Raw genomic sequence first — 22,257 nt, 5'->3', positions numbered from 1 at the left:
TGTCACATACGCAGTTACACAGGTACCACTTTCAGGGAGAAATGTAAAATGTTTTAATGAGATAAATGTATCAGAACATTAACTGTTCACTCTTCAAGAATTGGCCGAAGTACAAGGAAGAATGAACAATTCCTGGTAGCCGTAGCAAAGTTCTTTAAGATGTTTAAGATAAGATAAACTTATCTTAGTCGCAGGGGAACTTCACAAAAATAAAACATTTATGAAACCAGTCTCCACCCATTATGAACCAGGAAATTTGCTGTTCTTTAAAAATCGATCATCCAGCTTTCGCTTTTAGTGTTTGTTTGTCGGTTTCCGGATTCTCCTTCTTGGTTAAAAGCCCAGAATCAGAAAATTCAAGGTGTATTTACGCTTAATTCTTAAAAAAAAAATAAAAAATAGAGTACATAGCTGAAAGAAGGAGCAACGACATTGATGAAATGGCATACAGATACCATCTTCCCGAGCAGGACCTAGTGTGTCCTATTTGCTTCGACATCTACACGGATCCAGTCGTCTTGTCCTGCAGCCATAGTTTTTGCAGAGTTTGTACAGAGCAATTCTGGGACGGTAATGGATGTCAGCAATGTCCAGTCTGTATGCAAAGGCTCATTAACTGCGACTTGCTCTGTAACCGAGCTCTGAAGAACCTCTGCGAGGCTTTCAAAAGTCAGAGATCCCAAATAACGGAAGACTCTCAAGGACTTTGCCTTTTACATGGGGAGCAGCTTAAGGTCTTCTGCCTTGTAGAGAAAGAGGCCATATGTGTTGACTGTCTCACACAAACGCATAAAGGTCACAAGATCTGTTCAACAGGAGAGGCTGTCCGGCACTATAAGGTGAGAGTATTAGGAATAGTAACTATGGTGGAGCACAACACAGACAACTGCTGAACTATTTTCATTTTCCTTTATGCAAAATGTAGAAAAATTACAGTACTGTGCAAAGGTTTTAGGCAGCCAAAGAAAATGATGTTTGAATGATCTTCATGTTCATGTAAAATTGTGCTATTATGCCTGTCAAAGTGTGTTAGTTTAGCCATCTCAAAACTTCTGCTAAAATCACCCCAGTATTTGTAGCGAACCATACAGTACTGCCATGACTCGACCACTAGCAGACCTCGTGTAACTAATCAATATATCACTGACTTTTTTTTAGCTAATTAAATTAATTAATGAAGTGAGCTGGGGGTGAGATTTAATAAATACGTGTAATAGCTGGGGTGCTACTGAGGAGAGATGATCATCTAGTCATGCAATCAGATATTAGAAGCTTTTTGCGATGGTGGTGCAGGAGGTAGTGCTACCGTTCGGCAACCGGAGGGTTGCAGGTTCAAGCCCCGGGTCCTCCTGACCCCATCGAAGTGTCCTTGAGCAAGACACTGAACCCCAAATTGCTCCTGGTGAGCTGGTTGGCACCTTGCATGGCAGCCTCCGCCACCGGTGTGTGAATGTGAGTGTGGATGGGTGAATGTGAGGCATACATTGTAAAGCGCTATATAAATGCAGTCCATTTACCATTTTTGGAGCTTTTTTTCTAGTTTGTATTGTGTTATTCTTAATTTGCATTTCTTCTAATGCTAAATTGTGTTTTTTGTCTTGAGCAAAAGTGCACTTACTACACAGATAGATAGCTTTAGGCATTGCTTTTGACTGCCTATGACTTTTGCACAGTAATTTGCATGATGGATAAAGCATTTTTTCCTTTCAAAGTAAAGTTGCACCAGTTTGCTAACCATCAGTAGTGTTAGAGGGAATCTAAATTATGCAACAAGATTACTGCAATCGTTCAAACAACTGACCCCGTTCAACAATTGTTCCCGGACTCCCCCTATTTCATTTGGTTTATTCCAATGGAATGGGTGTGGAGCTATTGTAGTCAATGATAAAAACATCAGTGAATTTTACTATGTATTTAACTCTAGTGATGAATTACAAGGTTCTAGTCCTTTAGCTGTCAACATAAGCATTATGGCATTCCGAAAAACATTTGTTTTTAAACCACATACTTTTCGCACAGTATGAGCATGGTAGCAGAATCCATCTATCTTAGCCACATAATCAGTATTGGGTCACATGGGGTGGGAGCCCACTCCAGGCAGGAAATGATGTAATCGCAAGTCAAACGCCAGTTCGACGAACACCATGGCTGTGTCCAAAAAGGCTGCTTTGGAAAACTGACTGCCTCACAGCGGCGTGACAAGGCTGTCCGATTTCGAATTTCAAGTCGCGGCGGATCCATCCCATAGATCTTTCACAGCCCAATGTATCCCAACATTCCTTGCAAAGTGGGCGTGTTCCGGCAGTAGGACCAGCGCTTTGTGACTCAAGGGTAAGGGGCGGGAACGGCTGGTGACTCAAATAGGAAATTATCCGTAGGCCAGTCTGTTCCAAAGGCTATGCCTTCCTAGACTGCGTCCTTCGCAGGTTGCGGCCCCTGGATTGTAGGAGAAAACCCACACAAAGGAGTTAGTATACAAACTCCACATCGAGAACCCAGGGGGGAATCAAAACCTAGCCTAAAATATGGGGGTGGTGTGTGGCTCAGCTAAGCCTCTGTGCCTGTGACCAGAAGGTTGCTAGTTCAAGCCCCAGCCTTGATGAGATAGATTCATGCATGTGGGCCCACGAATAAGACCCTTAACCACCAGTTCCCAAGGTGCTGCAGGATGACTGGTCTCCCAAGCTTTGCTCTCACCTACCATTAGGAAGGAGACTCTGTGTGCCCAAGCAAATCACTTAAAATTATGATTTGTCCCAGACTCATATTTATAGACGCCCAAGCTGATGAACAATGTGTATGAGAACAATGTGCAATAAATATGCTAGCACTTTACAACAATGCTTGCACTTGTGATTTTCTGCAGTGAGCTTCAGTATAAAGCAACCATACATATGTCCAAGCAAAATTTCCCCATGGGGAAAATAAAGTTTAACCTAAGCTAAGCTAAGCGGAGCTAAGCTAACCTAACCTAAGCTAACCTAAGCTAACCTAGCCTAAGCTAACCTAGCCTAAGCTAACCTAACCTAAGCTAACCTAACCTGCATGTGTGTCTCATGGAGAGCATGGTGGGGTACAGAGAATTTCCTCGCAGCAATTAATAAAATACCACTGTTCTGTTCTTCTGTGATGCCCGTTGAGATAGCGTGCCAACCAGAACTATCAATGTTAAAATCAGAAAACCTTTGGTTTATTTCAGGGGGAACTCCGGAATGTACTGAAGAACATCCAGGAAAGGAAACAGCTTTTCCACAAAGTAAAATCTACATTTCAAAATACAGTGAAGCATATAGAGGTACTGTCTTAATGCAAAGTTCACTGTACATGAATTATTCCATTGCGCACGTGTGCAGAGATTAATAAGCAGCCCTCTGCAGGTACAAACCAGGCACACAGAGCAACAGATACAAAGGGAATTTCAGGACCTTCATCAGCTTCTACTAGACCAGGAGGCGGTCAGGATTCTAGAGCTGCGTGAGGAGGCAGAGAAGAAGAGAACTGCAATGAATGAAAAGATTCAAGAGCTGACCGAAGAGATTTCCTCTCTCTCAGATACTATTTGTACCATAAAGCCACTGTTTACGAGTGATAGCATCTCAGTCCTGCAGGTAATAGCCATGCCCTTGTCATACTGTGCTTCAAAATCATGTAAATATATGTTTCGATGTTTAATTTAGTCTCACAACACATCCAGCTTGCCCACTCCAGAATCATTTTCTCTTAGGTTAGATTTTTTCCACATAAACTGCTTGCGTGTTTAAATAAAGTTTGTTATCATGTATTCAAGAGCTGTTGGGTTCGAGCCCACTGCAGTGTTTAGGATTTTAAACTTCAATAATTATTTTGCTTCTCTTTATAATATGAATACTCTTTTTTTCTCATTTACAGGAGCATTTTACCATAGCAAAAAAGTACGTAAAGCACTTCACTCTCTATCCATCTCTGATGATCGACGGTGCCTTATAACGTTTGTCTTCTCAACGTCACTGCAGATCCAGTCATGAAATACAGAATTTAGAGGTGGGTCCGAGAGCTTTGATCAATGTGGCCCAGTACCTGAACTCTCTGAAGTACAAGGTCTGGATGACGATGATGCAGACTGTACAACATGGTGAGTCCTGGGGCAAAATGGCAAGTGGGGAGGAAGTCGGGAGGCTGGAGTAAACACCTTGTAGCTACTGCATATTGCTAACTGGCCTGTTTTACGTTTTATTTATTTAGTCCAGGAGTCTCCAACTCCGGTCCTGGAGAGCTGCTATCCAGTAGGGTTTCTGTCCCACTTGGCTTCTGATGAGCCACACCTGCTCCTGGTATTTACCTGAGAACAGGTGTGGCTCATCAGATGCCAGGTAGGATAGAAAACCTACTGGATAGTAGCCCTCCAGGACTGGAGTTGGAGACCCCTGCTTTAGTAGATGCTTTTATCTAAAGCAGTGTACAACTGAGAAAGCATGGTCAGACAGTCCCCGGAGCAATTATGGTAAAGGACCCACCCAAGGGTAAAATCAAACTCTGGGATTTGAACCAACAACCTTCTGATTACAGACATCTAAACTGTTAGGCCACACAACACCCACCGTTTATAAGGTACCACAGGGTGAAGCAGGGGGTGTTTCTGGCCAGTTTACATTGCCAGCAGACAGTCTCCCCTTAATTTTCAGAGAATTTGGACATGTTTTTGTGAAGATATACGGCGAAAAGCATTTTTTTGCAGCGTGAAAGTAAATTTCTTTATTGTACTTCTTTTTCATTTACTGAGCTGTGTGTGTCAGTCACCAAATCCAATGTGGACAGTCATAGACGAAAAAAATACAGCTGACCATCTAATTGGTGGGGGAAGAGAGAAGTTTGGCAAGGAAGCAGAATGTGCAATTAATAAATAGATTAGTATCAGAGTTATGCATACAGAGTCATTAGTCCTTCTAACAGACCCAGTATCAGGCTGGGAAAATGTTCAGCAGTCATACAGTCTGTGGAGTAAAGCTGTGTTAAGCCCCACTGTCCTGGCTTTGGGGCTCTTCACTCACAACGCGCACCCCCTTCCTCTACAGTGCCCGTGACTCTCGACCCAAACACTGCAGCCCCTCAACTCATCTTGTCTGAAGATCTGACCGGCCTGAGAGCGACCGGTGAGAATCAGCAGCTCCCGAACAACCCAGAGAGGATTATCGGCTACGAAGGGGTCCTGGGCTCCGAGGGATTCAGCTTCGGGAAACACAGTTGGGTGGTTGATGTCGGGAGTAACACCGAATGGGCTCTGGGTGTGGCGAGAGAATCCATAAAGAGGAAGGAAGTGATTGCAGCATCTCCAGAAGAGGGATTCTGGGCTATAGGGTGGTCTTCTGGTAAATGTTTAACCGCAACCTCACCACCAACATGTCTTACGAAGCAAAGACTTGAGAGAATCAGGATTAAGCTGAACTTGGAAAAGAGGACTTTGAAATTCTATGACCACACCAAAAATACCCCTCTGCACACCTTTACACCTAAATTCACTGGCAAACTTTTTCCTTATTTCTTCACAAACCAAGGCCACCCTCTCATAATTCAGCCAGAAAATGTATCTGTCACGTCACAATAGCTTACGGGATAATGCATCCATCTTCTGACTTGCACTGGATCTATGGGCTTTGGCGGGGCCTGGAGAATCGCGCAAGCAGCATACAGTGCAAGGAAGAGGTACACTCTGGATGGGGTGCAAACCCATAGCAGGCAGTATGTACCATTTAGGAAAAATAACAAACCTAACTGCAGGTGTTTGGACCATTGTAAACAAAGAGCAGGGTATAATCTGAATCCCCGAACCTGAATGTATGATGCAGTAGTGCTTTCCACTACCTTATTGAATGACAGTCTCTCTTATAGAAATTCTCAGTAAAATGTAAAGAATTGCTGAACCATGACACAACATTTGAATGCATAGTTAATAAACAGCTAGTGAAAGCTGTTCAAGCAACAATTCAAGTATCCAATGCCATAGGATAGTGTTTGAAGATGGGAGGAAAAGAACTTAGTGATGTAAATACAAAGGTCTGTTTACTGGGGGATAAATTAAGCCGAATTAAATACTTGGGGGGGGGGACCCATCAACATGTTCTCTTGTTGAATTATATTTTCAGTTTCCAATTCTCCTGCATCCTGCACCGACCTTTATGTCTCACGGCATCAGTGCGAAAGATCAAACTGTATTTAAAATATATAATATCACTGGAATTAGCTCTAGGTTTTATACATTTGCAACAGACATGCTGTTTTTTTTTTTTTTTTTTTAAAGTGAATTCATGAAGTTTTTGACAAGACATTAAGACAACTTCTTGACGTTAAGGGTTTATTAGATATACACGAGGTTACCCCCCCCTTCCCTCTGGAGAAAGCACCTGTCAAATTAATTCATGTAACAGCGAAATGTAAAATGGAATAATGACACTCAGTCTGTTTTTTTAAGGGAATTCATTAAATGATTTGACCTTTTTTGTTGGCCAGACTCGGCTGTTTGTTGTGTAAAGTATCTCTGAACCAGCAGATGAGTGACCTTAGTTTCATTCTCCACAACTCAATGAATCAAAGTCCTTCCCTCTCCTACATTTCTAAACGTGACAAGTTTAAATATTTCACTCTAAACCCTAAAGTTGCGTGCGCCTTCATGTGGAAAAAAATAACATTGTTGGATTTGTGCACAGCGACATTAAATGCATGTGCCGCAGGATCTGAGATGCATTCATGCAGTCTCACGCACACTTTCAGTGAAAAACACCACCAAATGCTTCAGGGTTCTAGATTGCAGGTTGTTACTCCGCGTTCATTATCCGAAACATGCTTTCAGCCACATCAAACAAGCACCACGCCCTTCACATGACACGCTCGCTTCCCTGACCAGACCTCCGTACGAAATGGCCTGTTGCTCTGCAAAACACGTCACCCCGCCCTTGCACCCGCAGGCCGCGGGGTGTGACGGGTTATTTACTGGCCCCGTTTATTGATTCCAGTCGTCTACAAAAGAAAATGCTAATTTGTGAAGTAAAGAAAATCCGGCACTTAAATTCACGTGACCATGTCACGGAGATGCCAAAGATCGTCACTATGAATGGGCCTGGAGGGCGGGACTCATTCACAAGACTCTGTTCAAATTCCTTCCACAGTTTGTGTGGGAAAAAATACAAAATTGACAGTTACTGCAGTGACAGGTATGACAATGACAATGTTGTGGTTTTGATTCATAGATCACTGTCTCATTTCACACAGGATACTTTCCTACACTTTGACTAGTGCTAGTGAATATATTTATGCTGGTACCACTACCATAATTGTATATGAATATTTGTTATAAACTGTAGTGCTGTTCACAGGACCAAGGTACCTAATTCCGTTCCCTAACATGACAACATGACAATGAACCATCTTGAATCTTGAGAACACTGATTTTAATTTACATTAACTATATATGAAGGTGAACATTCTCATCTCATCCTGTGATTCAGGATTTGTGGGCTATGTATCAGCAAACCAGTGTCCGTTACCCTGAGTCCGTTTGCCTGCTTCCATTCCAGCCAATTGCGCGTCGCTGTTCTCATTTAAACACACGGAGTGATTCGGCGCCAGCAAAGACATTAAAACCAGCATAGACATTAAAACCAGCAGAGATATTAAAGCCATAACTCTCATAAAACCTTATGAAGTCATGCAAGCGAGTTATTGAGGGTCAAACTTTATTGCACCTTCATGATATAGGAAGAGGCCGTCAGTGTCGTCCTGCAGATTAGTCTTTCCTGGGGAAGGGTGCTGCCTCGCCTTGCTGACATTTGGCAGATGCTATTGTCCAAGTTTCTGATGATGGGGTAATGCTCTAGTAAAAAAATTTCCCCCTCTAGGGTTTTTGGTCTCTGCTCACTGGGCGATTTACAATGATTGAGGGAAATCAGATGTTGGCTTTTAACATATAACGACCTTGACTCTCCTCCATGAGAATGAATTGTTACGATACTAATGATACTGCGGCGAATGGAATAATACACACGGCACTGTGTGACCAATTAAAACTTTAATATTTCTCCAGGTGCCACTATCCATTGTGGTAAATGGTGGGCAGGATTCCGATTGGCTGATTGAGGATGCCTGTAGGGGGCGTCGTCTGCAAGCCTGCACCAGCGTCCAAATCCAGCCAGGCAGAGAAATAACACAGTTAAATCCATCCCATCCTACCCCCCTCACACCATAAATCACACCAAATAGGTCTCAGGCCAATATCATGCAATGCTAAAAAAAAAATGTACTGATAACATGGGATATATTTCATTTTGATTGAAATATCAATGCAGTTTCAATATCATCGCATACATTGGACCGCAGAAGGAAAATGTGTTTATACAAGAGGACAAAGTTTGTAGCTCTAGACTGAAGAAAAAAGGCAGAGTGATATAAAGTATATGGAAGATACAGCCGATCCTCTCATAAGAGCCAAGGTAGCTTCTTCTTAGAAAATGTACTAAGGCAACAACGAATGAGCACCACTTGGACAAACATCAGTCTGTTCATCACCTCATAAGCCTGTCTGCTGCTTCCTGGGCCAGTTCATCTTCCTGCAGCAGCTGGCAAACTCCGAGGCCAGAACACCCTCAATCCCTTCCTCTGCTCGACGGTAATCGACAGTAAACAAGCCTGAGAGTCACGGCCCAAAGTACCAAACGAGTACTTCAGCTGATACTGGTACTCGACCGGAAGTCAATGGAAAAAGGGTAATACTGAGTGTTCAGTACCTGGTATAATGGAAAAACAAGCTTAGGTGTGTGTGGGGGGGGGGGGGGGGCACAGAGAAATCCGAAAAACACAGGTGTGTTGTGCCACCTGGGTTGCCATAGAAACCACCACAGCTGCGGGTCCTGATGAGTGAGACTCCTGCCGGATGAATGACAGACAGACAGACACTTTATTAATCCTAAAGGAAACTGCAGTTTCACTGTAGCACAAATTCACACCTTCAGAAAGGTAAAAAGAGACACTGCAATAAACAGTAGCAAAAAATACCAGACAACATTAAACAGTAACAGTGCAAAGAATGTCACGGAAAGAATGACATGGAATTCCATCGTTATGGATCAGAAATAAATAGCACTACACAGTGTGTTTTACAGTGAGGAAATGAATGTTCTGTGAATGTTACTAAGCAGTTCTGGTCCATTAAGATGGCTGGCCGTCCCCACATAGGGTGACTCATTGTGAAGCCTAATGGCCGAGACTGACTAAAGCTACCTGATATCTCCTAAAAACAAGAAAACAATTACCTTAAACGCAGCTCTCGCTGTCATATTTGTACAGCCGATTCGGGCCGAGGCAGAGGGTTCTCCGTCTGCAGTCCTGCAGTAGATGGGTTACCGCAAACCACCAGGTCCCTCAGGATTAACTCTCCTACTCGCAACCCAACCTATATGCCTGCGAGGCACGTGATGACAAGCAAGCTGCTTCTCCTTAAGCCCATTACAGACAGCAAAAGCATTCCGCTCACATATGTTCCTGCTTGCGGTCGTAGCCGCCTTTCATGCCCGCGATCTTTCCGACGCAGCCGTCTGAAGGGGTCGGGGATGACGGCGGGTCAGCTTCCAAGCCAGCGATACGGTAAAATCACGGGCCGGCTGAACGCGAGGTGTGGGTCCGTTCCACGGCAGTGCAGGAAATTATGTGAGGCCATATTATAAGGGCCAGAACAAACACTGGATACAAAGAAATAAAGGAAATGACTCAATGATAATAGCTCACTTCGCTTCATTTTCCATATGGGAGAAGCACTAAGGAGTCTTCATCTTCATCTTCACACTCATTTTTATAGTAGCAAGTGGGAGGACTGGACGCCCATGTCACTCAGCCTCTTTACAGTCTGACAGCGTAAGAATTTATTGGCCATTAACCTCAGCAGCGCTCGCTAATTCTTCAAATGCGAGGAGAGCAAGCCAAACTTTTATGAACGCTGGACTGTGACGGGAAAACAAAGGTAGAATTACACGGTGGTTTCCCCGTCCTTCTTGAGATGGTTTGCTGTGTCCATGAGAGCGGCCGTTTTCCCCCGAAACCCGGTCCTCAGGGGACCCCAAGACACACGGACTGTCTGGGGCTCCCCAAGGACTGGGGGTCAGGAAACAGTGAGGAGGCTGAAACAGGCATCGCATGTGAAGCTGAACCGGATGCAATTAAGATTCTGCTGCTGAAAATGGCGATTAAAAAGAGGTAGTAATCTGTAAAAAAAAAGAATCCTACCTCAGGCTGATGACAATGAAGGGATGTGATATTATAACCCTATACATGTACTGTGGCTGTAATTGTATCAATTTATTAACATACTGTAACAGAGAGAGAAAAGTAGCTGCATTATCAAATGTTGAGGTAGAGTTACCCACATTTTCTCAATATAAAAAGCATCATATGAGGGAATGCATTGTATACAGCACACAACACACACACACAAAAAAAACAAAGTTAATTCCCCGTTAATACATTCTCCTATCATACTCTATGGCTGTCCTGACATTCTTTTTCTCCTTCCACACATTATTCAGTTCTTGCGGTTTGCTGCCATCAAAAGGTCACATAAAGACTTTAATATCTTATCATCCACCGGCTAATATTAAAAGGGACCCGTTTCCTAAGCTCTCACCCATTTCTGCCAGCTGCGAAAATTCCGCGATTTCCATATTATGCGTATCCCGTGCTGCATAAGGCACAAAAGCGAAATTGGATCATCATATTTTGCATTGTTTGATGCGTCCATTTGGTGGCAGAGGTCGGCAAATCGATCCATCAAAGTTTTGTTTCACGTGCCACATTTTCACGAGCAATTCGCGGTGATTTATGCTGTGTATTATTTCGTAGCTTTTGATTCTGGAGGGAGTTAAAAGGTAGCAGTGGATAATGTGATACATAAAAACAGTACAAAGAACGATATTAAGCAATGATGCCTGTACAACCACGAAAGCCTTTACGGTTGAATTTAATGACCGGCTATACTACTTTGGACGAATTTTGTGATAACTACATAGATTTCATGATAACTGCATAGGTGGACCAGGGGCAGGCGTTTTGGCAGAGCCTGTCTGGCAAGGATGACCGAACGAAGTCATGTTAATTTAGCCTTTGGACGATGGATCTCATGCAAGTCTGCTGCTGCATTAGAAGCGCAGTGAATCATACTGACAAAGTGCATGTACCGCTGGAGTCTTCCTTCCCCAGCATTCCTGTTAACCACAAAATGCTCCATCTTTGTTTTTTATTGGTTTTCCCATCCAGAACAGCTAGTTACGGCCAGGAATACCAGGATGCCGGGTGGCCGGCCCTGAAATACAGCCCCGCAAGGCATATCCAAGCCTCCGGGTCCTGGAAGTGGAAGCAACTATCGCAGATCAGCCTAAGTAAACAATCTCCTTGGCTCCGGATATTAGCAGAAATAATGCGCCATAAAGTTATGAATGGCTATCCACTCCTGAGCGAGCGAGCGGCGGGATGCGGGGGCAGCACGGTCCCTTCTCAGTCCCGTCTCAGTCCCGGAAACATACGGCTAAGGAATACTGAGCAGTGGCAGCACGCACAACACACACTGGCAAAGGCAGAGGGGCAAATGGCAAGGAATTAAATTAGGAGATATTTCGCAGTTAAACAAATACTTTCCACGTGTTTCGAATATATTAACCAATCGGAAAGGCAAACAGATGGAGCAATACCGGTTAGAGGGAGCGGTCTCAGTCATCTTCTGGATGCGTGCTGTCATGTTATTGTAACATAATCTCCCTGCTCCGTGCCAGAAGCCGATTCCTCTTCATTTTCCAGAGACTTCGCCGATCTCTAACCAGCACCTGCAAAATGGCACTTGAATTTAATGATTTGGGATATCGTTCAATAATAATAAAAATATATTGTATACTTTACTGAACTTAAGCGTTCCAAATTGTCATCACTCCCCATCTAGCTGTATGTTTAAACATTTAAAGACATCTCGACGTTTTTAAGGATATGTAAACTGTTTCTAAGCAATCTACGAAATGACTTTCTATGTGTTAGAATAGGTCTGTAAGTCATTTGGAGACGTACAGTATACGGAAATCACTTCTAAACGGATGAGTCTTGTATGTCCTTATCAATAACCAGCGTGTTATTATACCCTATTCCAGCGACTTGGACGGTACCCAGACCTTCGTGAAACGGGTCGGTGCAGCCTGAGTGCTGAGAGGAGCTGGCTAAATGGCTGTATTATCACTCTTATTTTTCGATATGTTACATACATTTAGAGTTAATATAATTATGTGCATCTTTCTATCAATTCATTTTTATTTTTTAATTAAGTCAAGTATTTTTGAATGATCTTTTGGCTCTCCGTTAAGCGTTCCTGTCTGCTCCGTCTGGAAATTCCTGTAAAGCACAGATGACGATTAACACATTAAAAGTGTTCTGTCTGATAGATAGAAAATTTATTTGGTGCTAACAGGTTTGGGATGGATTGCGCCAAGAAATGTTTCATATAATAAAATAGTTGATTTTTATGTGAGATATTTCATATATTTTCCAGAATATTTGAACTGTTTTTTTCTAACTAACATTTCAGACTTACATAAGGATTAGTATTAGGCCTAGTGGAAATATTTGTAAACTTTTGAAGAAGAAAAAAAACCTACATATTAAATATCACAGAGATTTTATTTTGAGAATACCTACTTACAAAACAAGACCAGAGTGAAATTTCGGAGACACTCGACACCATAAAATTCTAAACTTTACAGTATTACATACATTATTTAGTGCGCATTGCAGTTTTCACATGAAGCATTATCTAGTTAAAAAGGCCTTCATTATTATAAATTTAAGTGTCTAGCAGAAAGGTATCCAACCGGCATAATCTGGTCAAGCAAGTAAGGTAGCTTTGGAAAGCTTGGCATTATTATTAGGAAATTTACGACAATTAAACTGGTTTAACTCCAGCTCCCTTCAAACGATGTCCTGGCAACAAAGGCTCGTAAATACACCTCTAAACACTTCATTAAACTAACACATTTAACCACTCATTGGTTTTCTGATGTATTATCAGCTGGGTGTTGATTACACTACCTAGCAGCTTATATGTTAAAAGTAATGGGTTCTCTCTCACTGCCTACACCTATAAGATGGCTTGATGCCTGCTGAAATGTATCTCAGCCAGCAAGAACTGCCTCTCAGCTATTGGCTTATACATCCTAGGTCGCTTTACAAATCCTACTTCCCTTGTTTTGTTCATTTAAAACAACAACAAAAAAAAAATGTGTCGTTTATTTAATTATTTGTTCAGCAAAAACGAGTTATGATTAACCTATAATTGCATCGTAAAATATGAATGGATATTGCACAGACAGGTTGGTAATCAGTTTGATGTGATTTAGATTTGAAAACAAATGTTTCTTTTATGAATTTATATACACGCATCTGTTTCCTTCCTGCAATGCAGACCAAGGCCAAGTAGTTAGAAGATGAATGGATGGATGGATAAAAGGATGGATGGAAATATTCATTCTTCCTTGTTAAGATTTGCATGGCGTTTTATAGGGTGTGTATAACTAATCCTGGAAAAGGCGGAAATCACATCCGGTGCTCGATGCTGGACATTCCAAAACCAAAAGCACTTGGAATCAATGTCTCCTGCTTCAAAGCTTCCATTGAGGCAGAATTTTCCATGTTTCTTGGCTCTGAAATCATATTTTTGCGGAATACCTCTCTCTGCACTATCCTTTCCATCATACCTGCCTCCGAAACGCTTAACGGAGATTTACGTGAGCATCACTGATGAACACGCAGGCAGAAAAGCAGTTCATTTTTCCTAGTAGAAAAAAAAGGAAAATTCTGGACGAATGCAGCAAATACTTAGGAGCTGAAGGGAGGAAGGTACCAAAAAGGGCTGCCTGACACCTCATGAGCATGACAACATCAGTCAGCAAACAGTTTTCAGATGTTAAATGTAGAATGATCTTCTTCCTATTCAGGCAGCCTTTAAGGCAGCAAGTAAAGTTCTGATTATTGTGTGAATAGATCCACAGAGTCCTTTGACTCCTTCATCTTATCTGCTTATCTTGGAAGCAGGAGAGCACGCATTTACATTACATTTACATTCATTTATTTAGCAAAATGCTTTTGTCCAAAATGACGAATAAATCAGGATCAGAGAGCAGGGCAGTGAAAGCGTCCCTGGAGCGATTAGGGTGAAGGGCTTTGCTCGTGGGCCCGGCAGTGACATCACTCTACCATGAAACAGGATTTGAATCGGCGTCCAAACCCACAGAGACGCACTCCGCCCCAGCAAATACCCAGCCAGCTGAACTGTCAAAGACGACAACGTACCGTTCCTGAAATACTGTCTTCGGGTGCAGTACTAGTGACGGCGGGCGCTCTCTGATTGTTAGTCCCAGTGGCGTCCTCTGATGATGTCACGTGGGTCAGATATTAGGAATTCAGCCTATGCAGTCGGGCCGGTCCTGATGAAAGACTTACTAGGTAATTAGGCCTCAAATGCCCATCTTTCACCACGAGACACACTGTGTTTATCATCTGCTTCAAAACCACTCAGTACCAACATGACAAAGGCCGTTTACAGTGTTGTCACGAAGACACTGATGGAAAACACCAATTTATTAGATAACACCTTTGGTCGAGCGTTACAGTGGATGGGAGTGCATTCCGGTTATAATGGAATGTAAACTGGAATAAGAGCATAAGCGAAGTTCTGAATAAGTGTGAATGAAGGAGCTTTGACTTCCAGAAGGTGGTGGATATATCATGGTGGTTTTCAACCTCTACTTCTGTCTGCTCTGTCAGTCTCCCTCAAAGTGGATAGATATTGCACACTTGTCCGGTTGAAGGAGCCCATCCATCGCCATGTTTCCTGTCAGCCTGCATTATGCACGAACCTTAGTATGGGCTACATCAACCTCCATGTGACGGGTTTGTCTGGTACCACTGGAGACCGCGGCAAACGGAGCAGCGATCCAAAAGCCCACCTCGGGCCGCGGCCAAATTATGTGTCTCGCTCCCTCGTGTTGCGATCTTGTTGTGATCATTACGATTATTGATGTTGTTGCCTCCGTGATGAATACGGCTGCGTTTCAACACTGGCAGGTCTTCAGTTGTTCCTGGAACGTTCCGGAGTCCCTCAGACTGAGCCTCATGCAGCGTGTGAATGTGCTGTTCTGGACCGGTTCTGGTTAGACTCACCGGGCTGTTCTCCCCAAGCAGGTCTCTTTGAATTGCTGTTGGTTGAAAAAACTTTTTTTTGTATATTATTATAGTTATTATTATTTTGAGTGCTTTAAGATGGCTATTAATGGCATGATTTTTTTTTTTGTTTGCATTCCCCGTCAGGAATGCAGCCCAGGACTTGACGGCTGTGCCGTAATTGTCGACCTTGTTTGCTGCAGTCTTTGCCGAAACTCCATTTAGCTACGAGAGCAGTCTGTAATTTGTGGAGGTCTGTGATTATACTGCATCCAGTCCCTTCTCCCGGGGGGCATAGAGGGTGGGGGGTGGGGTAGTGGGGTGGGGGTGTACAAAGTGTTTGCGCCTGTTCCTTTGGCCTCTTTCCTCGTCCACCGAGACTTGCCAGAGAACTTTGGGCAGGAGATGAATGTGTCGACCCAGAGCGGGCACATTGCACGCGTGTGATGGATCGCAGGAGTCGAGTGATCGGCTCGGTCCTCACCCTGCACACTTACGTTTATTGTACTTATGAGTTCTGTCCTAATGAGAAGTGAATTTCTGGCCTGGGTGTTTGGGTGCTGGTGAACAACATGTGTGATTTATTATTATTTTGTGTGTGAACATCCTAACATAATGTTTCATGACCTTTCACTCTGCTGCCTTCTCTACAAGAGTTTGGGGATTTTTTTTGTTTTTTTGCTTAAATTAATTTAAATACAGTTGAATCTATAAAATCACATAAAAATACAGATTGGTTGGGCAGTCGCTGAATATTCCAGTGGAATATTTTATGAGTTTATAGAGGTTGTGGAGAACGTTCTGGGCTCACTTTTAAACAAACGAAGAAGAAGTTTTACAACAAAATATCAGCAGAAAGAAGAGACGTGTATATCTGTGTTCAATGATATGGCTGTCTTCAAAAACTGAAGCTATTTCATCTTCTGCTTTTTATTGTAAGGAAATCATCAAGATATTTCATGTCGGCAATCTTGTAACGATGTATTAGAGTCTTGATGTTTACTTAACTATAATTATTATGAAGGGTTTAAGTCAGTATTTTGATGGGATTTGGTTATGTTCATTTTCGGCTAAATTTACTCAACTTTTATTTAAAATAAAGCTTAATATACAAAACTTCTCAAACAGAACTATAGCTGTTCTGCTTATTCAGTGAGTTGGAAAACGTAGCTTATTTTAAAATGAAATCCCCAATAAAGAACTTACAGAGAAGTGTGAGAAAGGGAATTAATGAGCTCGTCTGGCAGAACATATGCAGGATACAAAAAGAATGGCGGGTGATTGATGTCATCTGCTGCAATTTTCAGAGCAAAAATGACTATTTGATTGCAGCTAGCTCGTTTAAGTTCTTGTGCTACGTGCAGCCAAACTCTCATTTTCATTCCTCCGAAATAATATTATTCCCCGTGTTTTTCTTAATGCCGTCTGGATATCTGGAAAGGGAATGCGTCGTTGTCGCAAACCCCCAGCCCCGTATCTTACCTCTTTCCCGAACACATGGTGCCGCTTTATGCAACCGATCTGACTCCGGAGCTGAAAGGAGAGCGTTCGCTCTGATGTCCTGGGGCTGTTCTTCACGTGCGTGTTACCTCCGCAAGGTGTGCCTAACAGTTTGGCTCGCTGCTGCTCTTTGGCACGCACCCCCCCCCCCCAGCGCTCCCCTTGACATGTTTACCTGCCGATTAAAGTCACATAAGACAGGGCCAGCAAATTCGTGACTATTCCACAGGATTCTTTTACCCAAAAGGCAGCCTGAACCAGTCCTCCCAGTTAGCGCTATGTGTTTTTGTAATATATCAAAAAAAAATCTGTCATGCGACGACAGCCTCAAGTAACGCCAAAGAGTTCACTGCAGATTCTGACGTTTCATTGGCTGTACGCATGTTTGAAATTTAACTAGGTAATCTCTTGTAAGAGAAACAGATAGAAATCCAAATTCATACTGAGAACTTCAATGAAAGGGAATAATTTTGCTCAGTCTGTTCAAAATATGAAGGTGCACAACAATATTAAACAGCAAGATTACTAAAAATGAACTGGTTTCAGTAGAAGCTGGATTTGCTTGACCTTAAGGACATTGAGGATCACTGGGTGATCAGGTGGCTGGGTCTGTTTCAAAGGATTGTGGGATAGGAGGAGGAACAAGCTTCTGATTTTACATCTGAGCACTTCTAATGCTGTTAATTCATCTTAAAAGCAGTAGGTGACCTTTCTGTTCCCCTGCAGCATCTCTTAGACGTTCCCCAGTATCACATACGTGTTTTTAGGAGAAAGAGCTATTTCCATCGATGGCAGTTTAATTTCTCAGTAGTACAAAACATGGATAAAACGTCGTCTGCGGGAGTTTGTTTAATGTCAACATCACAGCACCAGAGTAACGCGTGTGTTTACGCTTGCCAGTGAGATATGTCAGGTCCTGATTTATAAAATGATGCAGAAATGGAGTCTTCAGAGGGGTTGTGTTGGAGAGGTCATCCGTGCAGCTGCCTGGGCTGCATGCACGCAGATCTGTGAGGAGGAGCTTGCAGATTGAAACGGGCGGCATTACAAGGCAGCGACCTGTCCGGGCAACGTCAAGGGGTGGAGGAAGATGGTGCCCCGGCCATCGCGTGTGTCGGGGCACGATAGTGACTCGCAATCAGGTCGCCGGGGACTCGTTAGCTAACACTGTCTGACAGCTGCGCAGGTAGGCCCGGCAGAACGCTGTCAGGTGACGTGTGGCCCATGCAAGGTGCCATTGCCCTGACATCACAGGGACAGACAACCGGTCACCTCTTTGCTATCAAAGAGGCTTTTTTTGGGGACAGATCCTGTCACACAAAGTCCCCCGTCATGGAAACCAGCCCTCCGGCAACCTGCTCCCTGACATGCAGTGACAGATTGGGGGGGGGGCAGCTGGCAGGCAGCGCCGTGACTGAATTTACTCGGAAAGGGTGAGTCATTCATCGTGTCACCGGCAGACACAAGATGGAAGGCGAGAGGTGTGATCAAGGACCATTAGAGCTTGTGTGATCCTCCTCCTTATAGTAGAGACGCTTGTTGATGTGTGTCCCCTACCTGGCACTCCGAGTTCACCCCCACCCCCTTCCAGCAAAGATATTCAGGAAAAACAGGCATAACCCAGTACTCTTGCACCAGATGGGTCACAAGTTCAAAAGTAGAGAGTAATAACAGAGCAGGCTGGTGGATTGAGGTTATAAACTGTGATGTAACTTCTCAAGGTTTTCTTTCGTGTAGGACAAACGTTTCAGGGTTCCAGTACAGTCACCAGTGTCTGTAGCTTTTAGCAGGAAGTAACAGGACCCATTCCATGGGGAACATCCAGACGGTCCACGTTTTCGTTCCCTCCAAGCTCCCTGAGAACCGGTTCGAGGAACACTGCTGTGGATTTCACTGAGAAATAGAAAATCCAAACATGATTATGCTTGTTCCAGCTGTAACAGCTGAAGCAGTGGGGGTTGGGAGGGGGGGGGTAAGTAACTAAGTAAAATTTATTTATTAAGCACTTTTCACAGACACAAGTCACAAAGTGCTGTACAAAAAAATGTAACAATAAAAATAAGCATACTAAATCCATCCTAATTTTTTTATGGAGCTGATTTCTTTTCATCAACATTCATTGCTGAATTTAAAAGAAATAGTTTCACTTCTTTTTGAAGAGAGGGCAAGGCAATTTCTTCCATTTTTATTAAAAGCCTGTTAGAATCACATTGTCGCTCCATGAAAATAGTTAGTATTACAGTACTGACACGAGTTTTGTGCATCCCTCAACGCCCCAGGTAAATGAATGTCTTCAATTTATACAATTTAATAACCCTATAACTAAACACTAAAAACTAAAAAGTCCATTATTTCCTTAAGTCCTGGTGCCACAAAACCTTAACCTCACCACACTCCAGGATGTAAGATAAGACAGTGCCCATGTTCGGCTGTCCCCATTGGACATTTGAGATCGGTGGGATGTGTAATCAGCTCCCACTATAGACCTGAGTGATGTGTCTCCTGCTGTTCACTCCATTCATGGCGCCTCGTGATTGGGTCCAGGAGGTGAGCAGTTGCGTCTGGTACTGCTTGGCAGAACCTGGGGGCCCCGGGGCTGGATGGCTGGTCTGCTGCTGTGTTCTGGTCTGGTAGCTATTTCCAGGACTTTGGGGCTGATTCGGAAGCACGGGGAACATCCCCGGAGCGCTGAGGTACCGATGAAACGGTCGCCTCGCAGCTCTTCCTCGCCAGTCGCCTGCCAGTAATTGTTTGCAGGCTCTCGTGTGGAAGTCGTCTGGGTCCCTTTGATTCTCTCAATTTAAGCTGTGAATAAGCGCAGGGCTGGGGGGGCGGGAGGCAGGGGGGGGGACACGAAAGCCCACGAGGGTCCCAGCTGAGGAGAAGCAGCCAGAGCAGATGGACTCTTGTTTTCTCTATAACTTCTTCCGCTTCTACATGGAAATAAGCAGATCTCTGGCTATATCTGAAAGTCAGGGAGCATTCGCTTGAAACTCTAGCAACCACAATCCACATCCTACTATGATTCTCTTATACTCTTCCACCAAAAACCCATTGCGTCGCTTGCATAGTCATCATGAACGATGCTGTCCACTGACATGAAAATGCCATGCAGGTCTTACAGAAACTCACACCTTCAGATGGGGATAAATAACAAGTCCTTGTGTAGGCCTGTAGGCTTCTGTTTGAGCCAGGAGGTAGTGATGATGGTGCCCAGCAGTGGGTAGGACAAGGCAAAGGGCAGCAATAAGCCTAAGTCTAATGTCCATGGTCTTCTTAGAGCTATTCCTGATTCATAAAGGAGACAAACTGAATATAAAGGCTTCATAAAGTCGACCTATGTGGATTTTCCTCAGTTTGTTTTAGTTGAAAATCTTTTAACAAGAACTCGAATGGAGAGTGGCCAACATCTCAGTCTGTCACGGTTCCTCAGGAACCTCCTCACACGTTGTTGGCTTCTCGTTTTTCACGTTTGGGAAGCACAACCTTTGGTGTCCTACACTGCCATCGTTCACCTTCTGTTTCTCACACTGAACTGGCTTCACATGGGACCGAATGCACTTGCCTGTATTTTTTTTGTTTCTCTTGGGTTGATGATGCAGATCAGATTTTTAATTACTATTCTTCATTCTTCTTAAGGCATTTACAGTCCTGCCCTCTCTGCACGTCTCCCTTTGTCCCTTGTCTACTGGGCACCGTTGTCGTGGGAGACTCACGTTGGCGGACATAGATTACAAAGTGGGGTAACCAAATTACAGGGGGGGGGGGAGGGGCATGGCACACCATAGGCGCTGTGTGTGTCCGTGGTGGACCAGATGTCTGAAGTGAGTGAGTTATATGGGATCAGGTGAATATCCTCCATTCAGGTTACATGCTGAGTGTAAGGAGGACCTGAGAATATATACTCTCCTCCTCTCTTGAGGCTTAGTGACACAAACAAAGAATTTCCACTGTTTGGACAAGTGAATGCAGATCTATACATTTTCCTTGTCTAAATGTTAATTACAGTTATCTGCTAACACGCCTGCTGGCCGCTAGCTACTGCAAATAGCCTGAGTGTTTTCCTCTGAATCTTCCCCTCTTTTCACTCCCCCCGGCCTGATGCCTTTGTTGGTGGTGTAATCTGAGGGTCTGGTATGCTTCCGAGGATTTTAATGTTTGAATTTCAACTTTGGACTGCACACCATATCGGTTATGGCCGTGTTTCCCAACCATGGTGCTCAGGGACCCACAGGCAGTCCATATTTTTGCTCCCTCCCTGCTCCCGGCAGGGAGGAAAAATGTGGAATGTCTGGCAGGGAGGTGGGAGAGAGCAGAATGGTGGACTGTCTGTGGGTACCTGAAGACCTGGTTGGGAAATACTTGCTGGGGCAAATTCGGTCCCCCCCCAATGTCAAACTCCTTCCGAACACCACTAAGCACTGGGCTGGAAGAAGCAACCTAGTTGGAATCCATTGTGGGTTAGTTCTGTGCAATAGTGAAATCTGACGTAAGGTGGCCCCCATGTCTTATGTGCCATGACACCTACAAAGTTTAGCTTAGCTTTATTTTTGCATCAACTTTTTACATTCCATTAGAGACATTTAAAAGCTTAGGCAAATGTCTCTTTTCGTGAAAGAAGATCTGGTCACAAATAAGTTGTCAGAGTAACATAAACGTACGGGCCGGAGTTGGGAGGCTTTGTGTGTTTCAGGCATGGAGGCCGAGGGTTTGGGGGGGTGGGGGGGGGGGGGAGATAACGCCACAGTGGATGGTTCTCCCATCCTGCTAGGTCTGCATATCTGCAAAGTTTTTGTTCCACCCGAGCACTTAAACACCTGATTGAACTCATAGTGAACATACACACATAGACCGTTGTTATCAGTGCAAACTGTGCACTCTGCAAACTGTTTAGAGAGCAGAGGCTGAAACGATCAATCGTCATATCAATGGCACCCCTGAAGAAAAAAACACAGCAGTCCTCATTAACAAGACCCTCAATATGCTGGGGTTAGCGAGAGCCTGGGAAGACTGGGAAAGAATGTGCCCTATTAAGTACAAATGGCGTGTTTATGCTGAAGTGCTAGATAGGGATGTCATTTAGCGTGGGGCTGTGTGAGACGCTGGTCTGTTTGGACGAGATATCAGCAGCAGGGAGCGTTATTGGTTCACTTTAACTGCTGAGATGAATGTCCACATAGTGTTTCAATGGAGCAGATCCCCTCTGGATAAACAATGTTGGACTTCTCAAAGCGCAATAAAGTCCGTCGGTCCCCGTAATCTAGCCAGACCCTCCAAACCGGGGGTCTCCTTCAAATGTATTAATAGTGGAGGTCAAATCCAGAGAGCAGCCTGTGATTGGATGCAACAGCTTAAGTCACATGGTCACACGATCCGAACGCCATCCCGGCTGCAAAAGAATTCCAGACGTGGGCCGGGGATTGAGGGAGTTAAGGGTGATAGAGTAAAAGCCAAGTGATGTGGTACTAATTAGCTAATGATTATGAGGAAGGTTTAGCACCGCTGCACCCCTGTGACCCTTTTAACAGATTTACATGCTGCCAGGGG

At 43.8% G+C, this 22,257-nt stretch overlaps 1 protein-coding gene across 1 annotated transcript; it reads left to right on the top strand.

The window, feature by feature from the left end:
* Nucleotides 1-323: 323 nt before the first annotated feature.
* On the top strand, nucleotides 324-6,070 carry LOC111849312 (E3 ubiquitin-protein ligase TRIM35-like). Its single transcript, XM_023822077.2, has 6 exons — nucleotides 324-839; nucleotides 3,200-3,295; nucleotides 3,378-3,608; nucleotides 3,889-3,911; nucleotides 3,993-4,111; nucleotides 5,052-6,070. The coding sequence occupies exons 1-6, from the start codon at nucleotides 441-443 to the stop codon at nucleotides 5,579-5,581; spliced, it is 1,398 nt and encodes a 465-aa protein (XP_023677845.2). The 5' UTR covers nucleotides 324-440; the 3' UTR covers nucleotides 5,582-6,070.
* The last annotated feature ends 16,187 nt before the right edge of the window (nucleotides 6,071-22,257 follow it).

The sequence above is a fragment of the Paramormyrops kingsleyae genome, chromosome 22 (assembly GCF_048594095.1).
Source record: "Paramormyrops kingsleyae isolate MSU_618 chromosome 22, PKINGS_0.4, whole genome shotgun sequence".
Taxonomy (NCBI): Eukaryota; Metazoa; Chordata; class Actinopteri; order Osteoglossiformes; family Mormyridae; genus Paramormyrops; species Paramormyrops kingsleyae.
Note: the sequence above shows the minus strand (reverse complement) of the source record. Positions and strands in the feature narration are given on the sequence as shown.